Source organism: Myxine glutinosa, chromosome 6 (genome assembly GCF_964187855.1).
Source record: "Myxine glutinosa chromosome 6, kmMyxGlut1.1, whole genome shotgun sequence".
NCBI lineage: Eukaryota > Metazoa > Chordata > Myxini > Myxiniformes > Myxinidae > Myxine > Myxine glutinosa.
Window position 1 is genome coordinate 160,667,268 of NC_136266.1, and position 15,175 is coordinate 160,682,442.

Genomic DNA, 15,175 nt, shown 5'->3' on the forward strand with positions numbered 1-15,175 from the left:
CTGATAATGCTTCTGACATATCTGAGGAGGAATCCTATGACATTGAGGAATTCCCACACATGCATTGATTCCAACGTCTTACTAACGCAAATACTCAAGTTTCTGAACCAGACTTTTAGAAAAAGATATATTGAAATAAAAAAAATCATTTTTCTGATCTGCATGGGTTTATTGAAACGGCAAGGTGTATTATTCGCCGACCCAGTGACCACAATTTCACGGAACCCCAATGCAGTAGGCTTAAGAAACACATTGTTAAGGAAAAAAATGAACTAAACAGACGATACGCATATTTCCCTTTCCTTACCTTTTTTTACATCTCTTTAACTATCGTTGGTAGCCTCAATATAAATGGTGGTGCAAGCCAGTCGAGGATGCTCCAAGTTGTCAACCTTGTAAGGCAACGGAAACTAGATGTGGCTTTCTTACAAGAAACGCACTCTACTCCATCGTCTCACGCTATATGGAATCGAATGATGGAAAAGGCCGGCTACTTTATAGATTCAACCTCTTGTACAGCAGGAGTTGCCTTTCTAATTAATCCCCATTTTTGCCCGCTCCAACTCTCATTTCAGGAAATTATCCCAGGTCACTTCGCTTCACTGGATTTTGTTGATGGAGACATTAATTTTACTTTAATAAATGTCTATGCCCCTTCAAAGGGCACAGACCGACGAACCTTCTATGACAGGTTACGACTCCAAATGATGCAGTTGGACTTGCAGAAGTGCGTTATAATAGGCGGTGATTTTAATTGCACCCTGCAACCTGAGTGCGATCAGAGTGGCGCAGAACCTCACCCCAGACCAGCCAGACTGTTATCTAAAATAATAAGAGATTTTCGTTTTCAGGATATCTGGCGGATACAAAATCCAGGCACCCATCAATTTACCTGGTGTAAGGTTGCCAATAATCAAGTGGCCCTTGCCAGACTTGATGGATTTTATATAAATTTGCCATTTGCCAACCTCTCCCCCACCACTGAAATTTCCCCGTCTGGTTTCTCTGACCATCACCTCATTACCATGAGTTACCGTGTTGGGTTATCTCCAAATCGCCACTCTTTTTGGAAACTGAACATTTCCATCTTAGATAACCCCTCCTTTACGAATGCCTTTGAGAGGGTGTGGTCCAATCTGAGAGGCTCCAAATCCAGTTTTAAGGACCAGCGATTGTGGTGGGACAACACAAAGGTCCAAATTGGAAATTTCTGTCAGCAGTTTTGTTTTCTAAACTCACAGGTAGAACGCAGAATGAAAGTGGAGCTGGAGAAGGAGATTCTCCAGATTCAAACAAATTTAAAAAACCCATCCTACCCCCCAAAAGAAACTAAGACTATGTGAGAAGAAGTCTCTTCTTAATAATATAAATTCTAATCAAACCCAAGGAGCGCTAACAAGACTACGCTTTCAGCACCTTTATCTCCTGGATTCTCTGACCCGGTTTTTCTTTGATTTTGAAACAAAATTTCCTCATTCCCAAATTACTGCTTTGAAACGTCCTGATAATTCAATCACGACCAACCCTGTAAAAATTAAGAAGGATGCAAGACTCTTATTCTCTACACTTTACCAGGCAACAGATGTCGATGTCGAACTTGTTCCGAACTTGTTTGATGGTGTCGGTACACAAACTGCAAATCAAAGAACGGATCTGGAGTCACCGCTCATGCTTGAGGAACTTTCTGTTGCTCTTAAAAGCCTGGACAGAGGAAAATCACCTGGCCTGGATGGTCTGCCAGTGGAGTTGTTCGAGAAATTTTGGGACTTGATTGGACCTGATTTGTTTCTGGTTTTCCTGGAGAGCTTGAAGAAGGGTGAACTCCCACTAAGCTGCAGGAGAGCCGTGCTTACTTTGCTTCCTAAAAAAGGAAATTTATTGCTCATATCACAGTGGAGGCCATTGTCCTTATTGTGTACGGACTATAAAATGTTCTCAAAGGCTTGGGCCTTGCATCTCTCACCCCTACTAGGAGACATTATACACATGGACCAGACTTATTGTGTTCCTGGTCACAATATTCAGGATAATATCTCTGTTGTCCGAGATGTCATTGAAATCTGTGAGATTAATTATTATGAAAGTTGTGGCTGGATCTTCCTCGACCAGGAGAAAGCTTTTGACTGTGTTTCTCATACATATCTTTTTGAAGTGCTAAAATGTTTTGGTTTTGGACCTCTCTTTCTATCCCATATACAATTATGTTATTCAAACATATTGGCTATCTTAAAGATAAACAATGAACTTGTACCCCCCTTTTGTGTTGGGAGAGGGGTAAGGCAGGGCTGCCCTCTGTCAGGAATTGTGTACGCTTTATCCCTTGAGCCCCTCTTAAATACCTTTCGGAAGTCCTTGTCTGGTGTTACTTTTGGAACCTACCCCTTAATAAATAGCACCGCAAAGCGGGCGTAACCCCTCAGCCCATGCATGGTGAAAGGAAGCATTGATGATAATTTGTTATTTGAAGCGAAGTTGTATGCAAGCTGCAGAAGCTGCATAAGCAATGCAACATCTGCATTGCTTATGCAGATGACATCTGTGTCTGCATCAGACAGTCAGAAGATGTTGATTTGATGATGAGTGCATTGGATCTCTTCAGGATGGCATCATCGGCCAAGATAAATAATTGGGCAAAAACAGAAGCGCTGTGGCTTCAACCCTCTACCTACCCCCTACCTGCCCCCTATTTCCTCTCCCTCCTGCTCTCCCTGCCAATCTTTCATGGAGAAGAGATTGGATTAAGTTCCGAGGGGTGTTCCTTGGCCCTGGGAATTTTGTGAGGCATAACTGGGAAGGCTTGTTGGCACACATTGAAGTACTGTTACTGAAATGGAAGAACTTGCTCTGCCAACTGTCCTACCGAGGTAGGGTACTAGTCATCAACAGTCTGGTCATCACTAAGTTATGGTACAAGGGTCTTTCCCTGCAGCCACCCAAAACTCTGGTGGAGGGAATACAAAAATGCATCATCCATTTCTTCTGGTCCGGAAAGCATTGGTTGAGACCAGAGATTCTAAACCTACCAACTGCAGAGGGTGGCCAAGGGCTGGTCAATGTCAAGTGCTGCATCATGGCTTTCCGCCTACGAACAACATGGCGCTTCTTGTTTGAACCATGTCTGGCCTGGAGACAGCTTACCAGCTGCATCTTACATCAAGCGGGGAAGTTGGACCTTGCACATAAGCTGTTCCTGATGGACTCGACCAGGATAGATCTATCGATGCTACCTGCCTTTCACCAAAGCCTACTGAATGTGTGGCAAGCCTTTACCTGTCTCCGTGACCCCACGACTTATGTTCGATCCATGTTCTTCAACAAACCATTATTTCACAACTCTGTATTTGGTGAGTGGGTGAATGAAAGCACCTTCATTCAAAAGTTTATAAATGCCTCAGTAACAAAACTGTGTCACTTGAGAAACGCCACCAATGACAGGTGGATCAGTGCTACTGCTCTGGCTTCGACGGTTGGCATTAGATCGTGTCGCATAGTTGACAACTTTTTGAAAATGGTGCTTCGCATCTACTGTGCCTCAAATGGCTGGGCAAGCAACCCTCCCGTGCCCACCTCTGAATCTTCTCCACCCTTACCCAATCTGTGTTATATCTGGTTCTCTCAATTTGGAACCGATTAGTTTTGGCCGCTCTCTATCCTTTTCTGGGAGCAATCGAAAGACCCTGTATGTATATGCAATGCTAAAAAATCATTTTTCCTTTGTTGTCCTCCCCTGTACCCTGTAGATGGCCTGCAGTCCTGCAGAATACCCCTCCCCATTAACCTATTTGAGGGTGGTATTATAAACAGCCTGTGCCGAAACGTGTTGCGGATCTTTAATGGAGAATTGCTCATTGGATCCTACCCACAAATTCCCTAATTCACCGCTTCTCGCAAGCGATAAGTGAGCAATGTCCATTTTGTGGACAAACTGAAACCTTGCCCCATGCGTATGTACACTGTGACCGGTTAACTCCTTTATTTGTTTTCTTTAAAATGTTACTTGCACGGTTTTCCTTTGTTTTTGATTTTCCTGCCTTTATTTTTGGCCCTTGTGGGCGGTTCAATTCCCCAACAACAATTTTAATTCATTTCTTTCTTGCGCAAGCCAAGTTGGCGATATACAGTATAAGACCAGGAAATCAAAGATGCAGAATGATTCGTATAGTACGGATGTTTTGGAAATGTTTAAAGCTCTCTGTGTTTCAAGAGTGAAGCTGGAATTTTGTTGTTGGTCTGAGGTACAACTCTTTGAGAAGCAGTGGTGTGTGAGAGATGCATTTTGCAAAATAGCTGAGGGTCAGTTAGTATTTACTATGTAGTTGTTTTCTTTAATAATTGCTTGTTTATTTACTGATAATTTGTTTATTTATCATGTAAATGCTTGTGCAACTGTTGTGATTGTTTTCTTTAAATCATCATTTCTTGTTTATTGTTTTTTATACTTTTGTAATAAAAGAACATAAAAGTCTCTCTCTCTCTCTCTAACTCTGTCGTGGCCCTGACTTCGTGAAGGTGGGGGTACCCCATCCTGGATGTGGGGAATCTCTGGGTCGCTCCTGGGAGATTGATCAGCTGTCTCTGTACAGCGGGCTTGTTCCAGAGAACTGTCCAGGGCTATACAACAACACCAACAACAACAACATTGGGCCTTCTATCTAGGCGTTATCTCGTTTGTGTGTCCTTGTTTCTAAATGCTGATGTTGTTTGTGTGATTGTGTATTTATTCATTTATTTTTTGGTTTTCTTCACAACAGTTCATTACAAACATTTTGGTTTTCCTTTGGTGATGGATACTACTACAACAACAACAACAACAACAGGCATTTTAAGGCCATTTTCCCTGCAAGAGCGGGGGTTAGCCTTGCGGTCCCCATGACAATCTTCTCCATTTTGCCCTATTTTCTGCATCTCTCCTTGTTAACCCCCTTGCCCGGATTTCTTCTTCCACCATCTTTAGCCAAGTCTTTCTCAGTCTTCCCCGTCCTCTACTTCCTTCCACATTCATTTCCATCACTCTTCTCAACCAGTCACTTTCATCCTTCCTCAACACATGACCAAACCATCTCAACCTGTTCCTCTTCACAGCATCAATCACAGGCTCTATACCCATCATCTTTCGCAATTCATCATTTGTCTTCCTCTCTTTCAACGATACTCCGCACATCCACCGAACCATTCGCATTTCCACCCTTTCCAGCCTTCGTTGCTGCTCTACGTTCATTACCCATGTCTCGCTCCCATAAATCATAACACTTCTCACACATACAGCATACACCTTTCCCTTCAGCTTCAACGACACTCCCCTCCTCGTCAGCACGCCACTAAATTCCCGAAACTTCTTCCATGCACATCTCACTCTAGCAACCGTTGCCGAGTCTGATCCACCTTCTCCATTCAGCATGTCTCCTAGGTAACAAAATGAATGGATAAAGTGATCGGTAAAGGATAAATTTATTTGACAATCTTTCATCACTATCATTTTCCACGATATTTCATCTCCTTTTCCGACAGAAATGTCTCTGTGTTTCTCATAAGTTGAAAATCTGTTTTCTTGTCTTTGGTCAAACTTTGTCCCTTGTGCCCTAACATCCACCTAGTCTGTCATGGCTTCCTTTCACTACACACAATAACTTGTCAATCTCATACACAGCTCACTCCTAAACTCGATTCTTTCTTTAATATATTGTGACCTTCGTTTTCGATCTGAAGAAAGAAACTTTCACTCTGTCCTGCTTGCCCTACTCTTTATCGTGTGTCTCATGAAATAACTTTTTAAAGCAGTGGTGGCTATAACTTGACGTTGTATAAGTCACTTATGACTTCCTTGGAGTAGTCACTTTGTTAAACCATCAGCCTAATCTTCCACATAAATACTTGTGCACCCAGCACCTTCTGCGAGGAGGGCGGCGAGCAGTGCAGCTCCCGTGTTCCCTGGACGTGATGATGGCAGCACAGGCCGACGATGAGCCTGCCTTTGGTAGTGAAATGCAATGGACCACGGGCACCCTCTTGATGGGACAGCTCCATGTACGGCTGGGTAACATTGGTGAGTCACCTGGGAAGATTCTGGAAGTTCATTGTGTTGTTTTAAGTTTGCCTTTTATCTGTAGTGAATGTTTTATTCACTTAATAAGAAGAAAAATAAGACTTATTGTGGTTAGAATGAATGGCTGTAAATGATTTGGTGTTACTTTGGAATAAGCTGCAGAGTTGTAACATTATGTATTTTGATTCCCAGCTGCCAAAGTGTAACTTTCACATTCTGACTTGTAGGAAATCTGTTGCATTTCCCAAAGTGTCTGCTTTAAGCCTTAAATACTTGGAATAAAAATACATGGAGAAAGGTCCCCAATTTGGGCTGGTGCTGCTGTTTCACAGAAGGCTCGGCAGGGCTAGCCCCAAGACTGAGCGAGTAGTTTCGGGACGGACGGATGCTCCTGTTTTATTATATAGATTACAATTTATACTGCCAAATAATTATCTGTGTGTTTTAAAAGTGCCAAAGAGGCAATTTGTGTTGAGGAGGCAAAAGAGGCTTAGAATGTTTAAGTATATATAGCCTGGTGTTGGCTTAGCGGTTATGGTGCCGGCTTGGGATCCTGGGTTTGAATCCCGAATGATCGCTGAATTAACACCAGGGGGGTTGACTCAGCCTGTCGTCCTTCCAAGGTTCGCAAATTGAGTACCAGTTCACTGGTAATTCCATGTGTGTCGCAAGAGGCGACTAACAGGGTTGGCGGCAGGAAGGGCATCCGGCCCTAAAACATTGCTTCAAAAGGGGACCAAGGTGCCCAAAAAAGGCCAACCCCTGCTCTGCGGAGAAAAACAGCCTCTAAAGGTGGTGGTGTTCAAGTATATAATGCAATTGAAATTTAAAAAGTTATTTTAAAGGATGTCCAAAAAAATTTTCGGAGTTCACCACCGTTGATTCAGCAGCTTTTACACCACCTTACTTTTAACAGTTACATTTATAATTTGTGCCTGTTGTTTGTGTCCTTTATGATGTCCCTAAAAACGGTAGGTTTCCTGCTTGGAATGATTTTCAATATCGGTTGACTGACAGACACTGGGCAGACAAAGTGAAAAAACGTTCTCACTCCTCTCTGCACGATCGGGACAACTTCAGAGCCAATGTACTGCCCAACTACACATTCGTTTTTCCGATTCATGTTCCAATCTGTTTTCAAAATAAAAGAATAAATTTAAATGAAGTTGTTCCTCGATCGTAAACTGACGTTTGTAGACAGAAGAACAGACACGCAGAAGTGAACCAATTGCTTAACCTTGCTCTTCGCTTTGCTTCGCACACTCAACCTGGGCATTGCTAAGAGTATCAACTTTTGTCAGGACAAATTAATAGGCCTGGGTGTTTCATGAAACGAACATCCTGTGATTATATATTTTCTCAAACGTCAGGGAAATTATATGAACAATTAATTAAAATCACGATAGTTATTCTAAAATTTGAAGCAAAATATAGTGTACTCAACTAAAGTACATAATAGTCCTCTTATCATTATCATATTGTCCTTTGTATGCCTCCGTCAACGAAATTGCCGGAGGCATTATGTTTTCAGGTTGTCCGTCCGCTGTCTGTCCGTCCGTGATAGGCTTTCTTTACCACGGTAACTTGAGAACGGCTAATGGGATCTTCGTCAAACTTGGTGCAGGTATGTATAATGAGGTAAAGATGAACTGATTAGATTTTGGGGTCACGAGGTCAAAGGGCAAAGGTCAGAGGTCATGTTAGGTTAAAAAAATCCTGTTACCGCAATACATTGTGAACCAGTGATGGGATTCTGACCAAATTTGGTACAATTATGTAGAATGATGTAAATATGAACTGATTAAATTTTGGGGCCAAGAGGTCAAAGGTCAAATGTCATGTTAGGTAAGAATCCTGTTACCGTGATAACTTGTGAACCAGTGATGGGATTCTGACCGAATTTGGGGCAATAATTATGTAGAATGATGTAAATATGAACTGATTAAATTTTGGGGTCAAGAGGTCAAAGGTCAGATGTCATGTCAGGTAAAAATGTGATAACATGTGAATAGCTGAAGGGATTTAAATCCAACTTGGTACAAGTATTATAATGATGTAATAATGTGGGTGGAGGCATATCGGTCGACGTCGTGACGTCGAAGAGTGTTGTTCTAGTTCACTTTTAGTTCATGAGTTTACTCATTTAAAAAAGTTTTTTGCTGAAATTGTTCAACTATTCTTAAGATATAGCTGGAAAAGGTGTCATGCAATACAGGGTTGTTTGTTAATTTTGATGATTGAAAAACTGTACAATCCCTGAATCTTTCAACAAGAGCAGTGGAGCATTTCCAAACTCATGGACGTTTCAACCCAAATCTTTCCTGATGAATAAGGAGCAAGTGATATTGATCCTTGTAGTAATGACTCTCCATGCCGTGTCAAGCAAAACACGTAACCCTCCACGACCTTAGGTGAACAAAGCTTCCCCTTCGCTCCCACCTCTTGTTCATATGTGTGTTGTACCGTCCACCAAACAGTGATGACTCCATCTACATCTCGCTGTCTGATGATATGGACCAACTTCTATCTACTCATCCCAACTCTCTCTTCCTCATATGTGGTGATTTCAACTGTCATCATGCCAGTTGGCTGGGTGTGGGTACCTCTCTCACCAGCCATGGCTCCTCAGCAAAGGACTTCTGTGACTCACTGGGACTGACACAATCTGTCAATTTCTCGACCCGGATCTCAGTCAACGGAACATCTTCTCTTCTGGACTTGGTTATGACTAACTTCCCTGAAAATGTCTGCTGCTCTTCTTCTGCTCCGATCGGATCATCTGATCATGTCCTTGTTAAAGTGGACATCTCTCTGACCATCCTCAGGGAGCCTGCTCAGCGTCGACGAGTCTGGCATTTCACTCAGGCCAACTGGCACGGTCTTCAAGCAGCCATCAATCATCTGGACTGGTCTCCCATCTCTACCACCTCTGACATCAACTCATCCTGGGAATTTTTCCAAAGTAAATTGCTCTCTCTCATGCACAGATTTATCCCATCTCGTCTTCAGTTGTCATACCCTTCCTCCCGTCCATGGTACACGGAATCTTGTGGTGAGGCTGTTGCCCAGAAACAACTTGCCTTCCTCTCCTGGAAAGCAAATCCAACGGAAGGAATTCTCATTTCCTTTCACAAAGCCCGAAACAAGTGTGTGTCCACCCTCAGGAGAGCCAGGAAACAATATCTCTCCGTTCTCAAGACCGAACTCTCTTATCTGTCTCCCTCTTCCAAATCCTGGTGGCGTCTGGTCAAATCCGTTTCTGGTGTTTGTTCCCCCTCCATCCCCTCCCTTACCTCAAACGGCTACACAGCTGACTCCGCACGTGAAAAAGCTGAATGCCTCAACTCTGTGTTTGCCTCTAAATCTTGTGTCCCAAACCCATCCCTCTCTGTACCCACCATACCCAGTCGGACCCTGCTGCTCCTGGACTCCGTGTCCTTTCCTCCTGACAAGGTGGAAAAGTTTCTGTCAACCCTCGACTCTGATTCTGCAACTGGACCCGACGGCATCAGCCCACGGGTCCTAAAATCCTGCTCTGCTGCTCTATCTCACCCTCTCTCTGTTCTCTTCACCCTCTCTTTTGCTCAAGGTCAACTGCCATCTGCTTGGAAATCAGCCAACATCACCGCTTTGCACAAAAAAGGTGCAAAAACAGATCCTAGCAACTACAGACCAATCAGCCTTCTCCCAATTATCAGCAAAGTCATGGAATCCATCATTGCTTCTGATATGAAATCTTTCCTCTTCTCCAATGGCTTGATCTCTGATCATCAATTTGGTTTCAGACCAGGTCACTCTACTCTGGACATGCTGCTTCTGCTGTCTCAACAATGGATGGAGGTCCTCAATGCCAAACAGGAAATTAGAGCTGTCTCCCTCGACATATCACGTGCCTTCGACACGGTCTGGCACCCCGCTCTGCTCACCAAACTCTCCTCCTTTGGTATCCATGGAAATCTCCACGCATGGCTGGCGGACTTCCTCTCTAGTCGTCGTCAACGTGTGGCCCTGAATGGGTTTCTCTCATCTCCTCTTCCTGTTCAGGCTGGAGTTCCCCAAGGCAGTGTTCTGGGCCCCGTGCTTTTTCTGGTCTTCATCAATGATCTCTCTGACTCTCTCGAAAATCCTCTCTATCTCTTTGCTGATGACTCCACTCTCTGCCGCTCCATTCCTCTTCCCTCAGATCGGCAGTCTGCTGCCTCCTCACTCTCTGAAGACCTGGACAAAATCACAGACTGGTCAAACAAGTGGAACATGTCTTTCAATCCTGACAAATCTCACACTCTTACTATGTCTCTCCGAAAAGATCGACTGGACAACCCTCCCATCTACTTTCTCAACAATCCTCTCCAAGAAGTTCTGTCGCTCAAGATTTTGGGTCTCACTATCTGCCATGATCTTTCTTGGGAAAACCACATTTCCAAGCTGGCCTCCAAAGCCAGTCGCCGACTGGGCATCCTCCGTCGTGCGAAGTCCTTCCTCGGCACACCTGAGCTCCTCACCACATACAAGGCTTTCATCCGCAGCTCAATGGAATACTGTTCTCCCCTATGGGCCGGTGCTCCTGCCTCACACCTAGCTCGGCTTCACGCTGTTGAAACCAAAGCTTTCAGAATTATTGGAATCTCCCGCGATGAAGCTATCTCTGAGGGCCTTTCACTCACTCACCGCAGGCAGGTAGGTGGTCTTTCTGTCTTCTACCGACTCCTCTCCGGCCTTGCTCCCCCAGCTCTCTCTGTGCTCTGTCCCCCAAATATTCCTACAGGTCGCACAAGATCTGCCAGCAACCCTCTGATGGTTAAACTGCCGAAATCTCGGCTCTCCGCTCACCTTCACTCTTTCATTCCTCTTTTCTCCCGCCTCTGGAACAAACTCCCTCACTCCTTTCAATCCCACTCCTCCCTCCAGGTCTTTAAAACAGCTGTTCACCACCATCTCTTATCTTCCCCCATCCAAAACCTTGATCTTTTCTACCCCCGCTAATTCACCCCAGATCCACCTTGTTTGAAATTCCAACTTCTTTCCTGGAAGTCCTGGCAGTGTCCATATGTTTTATACCTCTCCCACTGCCCCCTTCCCACGCCCCCCCCCCCCAAAGCCCTCGCCCTCTCTCAGATCTCTCGATGTCTCCATGTCTCTCGGTCCCTGCTCTCAAATGTTGTGTTTGTGTCCTTCCCCCTCTCTCTCCATCTTGTCTACCGCTCCCTATGTTATATGTTTTATGTGTCGGTTTGTCTTTCTGTGTGTTCATGTGATTAATGTTCGCTCTTTCACGAGCCTCGATATTGTATACAAAAAAAAAAAAAAAAAAAAAAAAAAAAGCTTGTGAAAGGTCCTGAAAACCTGCCAAGCACGCTGCAGACGGAAAACCGAAGTTGAATGTTCGTGTCCCGAGTCAAATAATAAAATTGGAAATGTACCTGACGAGAGGACAATTCTCTTTTCTTCAAACTGATGGACGCAAAATGTCCTCAAAGATGCCCTTAGTCGATTCCATAACAATCTTTCTTGCATTTACATTTTAATTTTATACTCAGTTTCCCATGTACCAGGCAGCAAGCTTTAATACAGTCTGGAGAAATTTAATGCAATGCAATTTTTCTGTGAGTTTCCTCTGTTGAATTCTATTTTATTAGGTAATACTTAAAGACTTTAAAATATCTCATCCATCTACTTTTTATGGTTTCATTCATCTTATATTGCCTGTATTTCTTTTTAGTATCTGTGCATTTAAGCTGAGCAACTTGCATCAGTAATTTGATGTTTTTTTCCATTCATTCTGTGTCAGAGTAAGCTTAGTTATAGTCAGGGCCCTTAGGGATATTTTGGTTCAAATTCTTCCAAAAGCATCAAATTTGGCGCAGATGTTGCCCATGCCATACTCTTTCGATTTTTGACGGGCACCAAGGGCGGTATGATCCGGGGACCATACCGGTCCATCCCGCCATGTCACCTGACCTATGACGTCATAATTAGGATATGCATCCAATCACATGGCGTACTATAAGTGGTCAAAGTTCAAAATGAATCGATCGAAAAATGAAGGCAGGGATCTATTTTTAAGGTTTTCATAAAATCCAATATGGCCGCCAGGTCAAATGACCTATGACGTCATATTTATGACATGTATACAATCATGTATACATGAACCCAGATCATGATCGCACAAAAATTAAACACAAGGATATGGCATACAGTTCATAAAACATCAAATCCGTACCTTTGTAATTAGACTGATGAACTGCATATGCCTGAAAATTAGGAAATAGACATGTAAATATTTCCTCTAATTGTTCAAAAATAAGGTCAGAGTTCGATTACCCAACCCAGAAACATAAAATGGTGAACCTCGCGTAAATCTTGACAAAAAACTCAAAAACCGACACGTTTGACTCAAAAATGACCTTTAAGATGACCTTGAGGGTTGACCTTGACCTCGAATCATCAAAATAACATCATAATTGGATTCCTCGACCTCGAATACCCCTGAAAAGTGGTATCATACATGATTCCAACCCTTTTGGTTATTTAACTGATTTTCCTCTGATCCGGGTGGCGGCCATTTAGTATTTCGCCAATATGGGCCCCCCGGGGGGGGGGGGGCGCCCATCTTGGCACCCGTCAAAAATCGAAAGAGTATGGCATGGGCAACATCTGGGCCAAATTTGGTGCTTTTGGAAGAATTTGAACCAAACGGCCCCAAAATATCCCTAAGGGCCCTGACTATTAGGTGTTTCCTCTACATTTACAATGTAGACGAATTCCTATTAAAACTCCCATAGTTTATTCTTCTTATTCTTCCGCCTCTGTTTTTCATGTCTGAAAACTTTAAAAGCAAAATTCTCTGCAACCGTTGGTCCGATTGGCACGAAATTTTCACCAAGTGATTGGCCAAACCTGTACAATTTTTACTGCTAGTTATGACGTCATTGGTTACGTGGTATGGATGCCATCTTGGACAAAACGAAAAACTTCGCACCCCTATAATCTCAAAAAGCACTGCACAGAAAAACTGGAGACATATGTCTCATTGTAAAGAACTATCCATGGAGAACAGCCCATGTGAATGATGATGTCATAGGTGCCTCCATTATGATGTCATAGTTATTGAGCATAATCTAGGGATAAATTGATGAAGAACAAAATATTAATGACGGCATAGGTCATGTCATTAGTCATCATAGGCCGCCATATTGTTTTTCGTGAAAAACACTAAAACCCCTTTTTCTCTGCAACAGCTCAACAGATCGAGCCCAAACCTTGCATGCATAATCGCATAACCATGATGAACAGAAGGTTCAACAATCATGATGTCATATGTCACATGGTTTTGGAGTTATGACGTTTTTAAGCATAATCTTTAAAACCTATTTCCTCCCTCATTTTTTAAACATATCGAGTGGAAACTTAATGCAAATGTTCCCCATGTGTGAAAGTTAAAACGTTACTTGGGTCACATGGTTTGGCCACAATAAATAATTGAACGGAAATTTTAAAATGCTTCTATCTCTTGAACCGCTGCATTGATAGACTTGAAACGTTAATGTACTGTAGCTGCCGTCAAGCAGAATAAGTGTTTAAAATTTCAGCTATATTGGTTGTACGGTCTGGAAGCCAGAACTCGTTATTTTTGGAAGAAGAAGAAGAAACGCAACACTTTTTCTTCTCAGGCCATGTAACTGATTGTGGCGCTGCCATTTTTCGGATTTATTTTCTTTAAAAAATTCATTTTCTCTGCAACAGTTGGACCGATTGACAGGATATTTTCACCATAGGAGCACCTCGGCCTGTAAGATCTGTTGATGGCAATTATGACGTCACAGGCCACGTGGTACGTGCGCCATCTTGGAAAAACTGAAAAACTTTCCACCTCTAGATCTCCAAAAGTGCTGTGTAGAAAATATTGAGACATGGCTCATTGTAAAGAACTCTCCATGCAGAATAACATAAGTGAATGATGATGTCATAGGTGTCTCCATTATGACATCATAATTCGACAAGTAAAAAAACTTCATCTGATCAGGATGAATTTCTTGAGCATCATCTCGGTATAAATTGATGGCGAAAAAAATAATAATGACCTGATGGGTCACGTGGTTCGGTCACAATATTGTTTTCAGTGTTGAGGCTGGAAAACCACTAAAAACCCATTTTCTCCGAAACGACTGAACAGATCAAGGCCATACTTTGTATGCACAATCACATACCCCCGACGAACAAAAAGTTCAGGGATCGTGACGTCATAAGTCACATGGTTTATGAGCAATGGCATTTTGAAGCATAAACATTTAAAACCTTGCTCCTCCCTCGTTTTTGATCATATCGAATTGAAACTTCACAATTATGTTCCACATGTCGGCATGCTAAAATGCCCTTTTGGAATTTTCAATAGGTCACATGGTTTGGCAGTGATAAATAATTGAACGAAAATCTTTTTAAAAAATTGTATCTCTTGAACCGCTTCATTGATCGACGACGCGAAACTTTATAATACAGTCGAAGTCATGATGCGGAACAAGTTTCCAAAATTTCAAGATGATTGGTTGTACGGTCTGGAAGCTATAAGTTGTTATTGTGTGAAGAAGAAGAAACTATGCATGAGCTTCCCAGGCCATGTCAATCATTCTGGCACTGCCATTTTTCAGGTTTATTTTCTTTAAAAATTATTTTCTCTGCAGTCATTGCACCGATTGACAGGAAATTTTCACCATAGGAGCTCCTCGTCACGTCATCTTTTAGTGGTAATTATGACGTCATAGCTCACGTGATAAGGCCGCCGCCATCTTGGAAAAAAAACAAAAAACTTTGCACCTCTATATCTCAAAAAGTGCTTCACAGCCAAAATTGAGTCATGTCTCATTGGGAAGAATTCTCCATGCAGAATAACAAAAGTGAATGGTGTCATAGGTGCCTCCATTATGACGTCATCATTCGACAAGTACAAAACTTCATCCGATCAAGATGAAATTTGTTAAACCTCATCTAGGGATAAATTGGAGGAGAAAAAAAATAATTATGACGTCATCGGTCATGTGGTTCGGCCGTCATATTTGTTTTAACACAAAAGCCTTAAAAACCACTAAAAACTCCTGGTGAGGGCCTGCAATCTCTGATTTCTCTTTCTTGTTATTA

At 42.7% G+C, this 15,175-nt stretch overlaps 1 protein-coding gene across 1 annotated transcript in view; it reads left to right on the forward strand.

Moving 5' to 3' along the window:
- The window catches only part of NPHP4 (nephrocystin 4), a 174,946-nt gene that overhangs the window by 60,776 nt on the left and 98,995 nt on the right, over nucleotides 1-15,175 (forward strand). Inside the window, exon 6 of the mRNA XM_078779516.1 lies at nucleotides 5,884-6,043. Coding sequence (XP_078635642.1) covers nucleotides 5,884-6,043 — 160 coding nt within the window. The remainder of the gene's footprint in view (nucleotides 1-5,883; nucleotides 6,044-15,175) is intronic.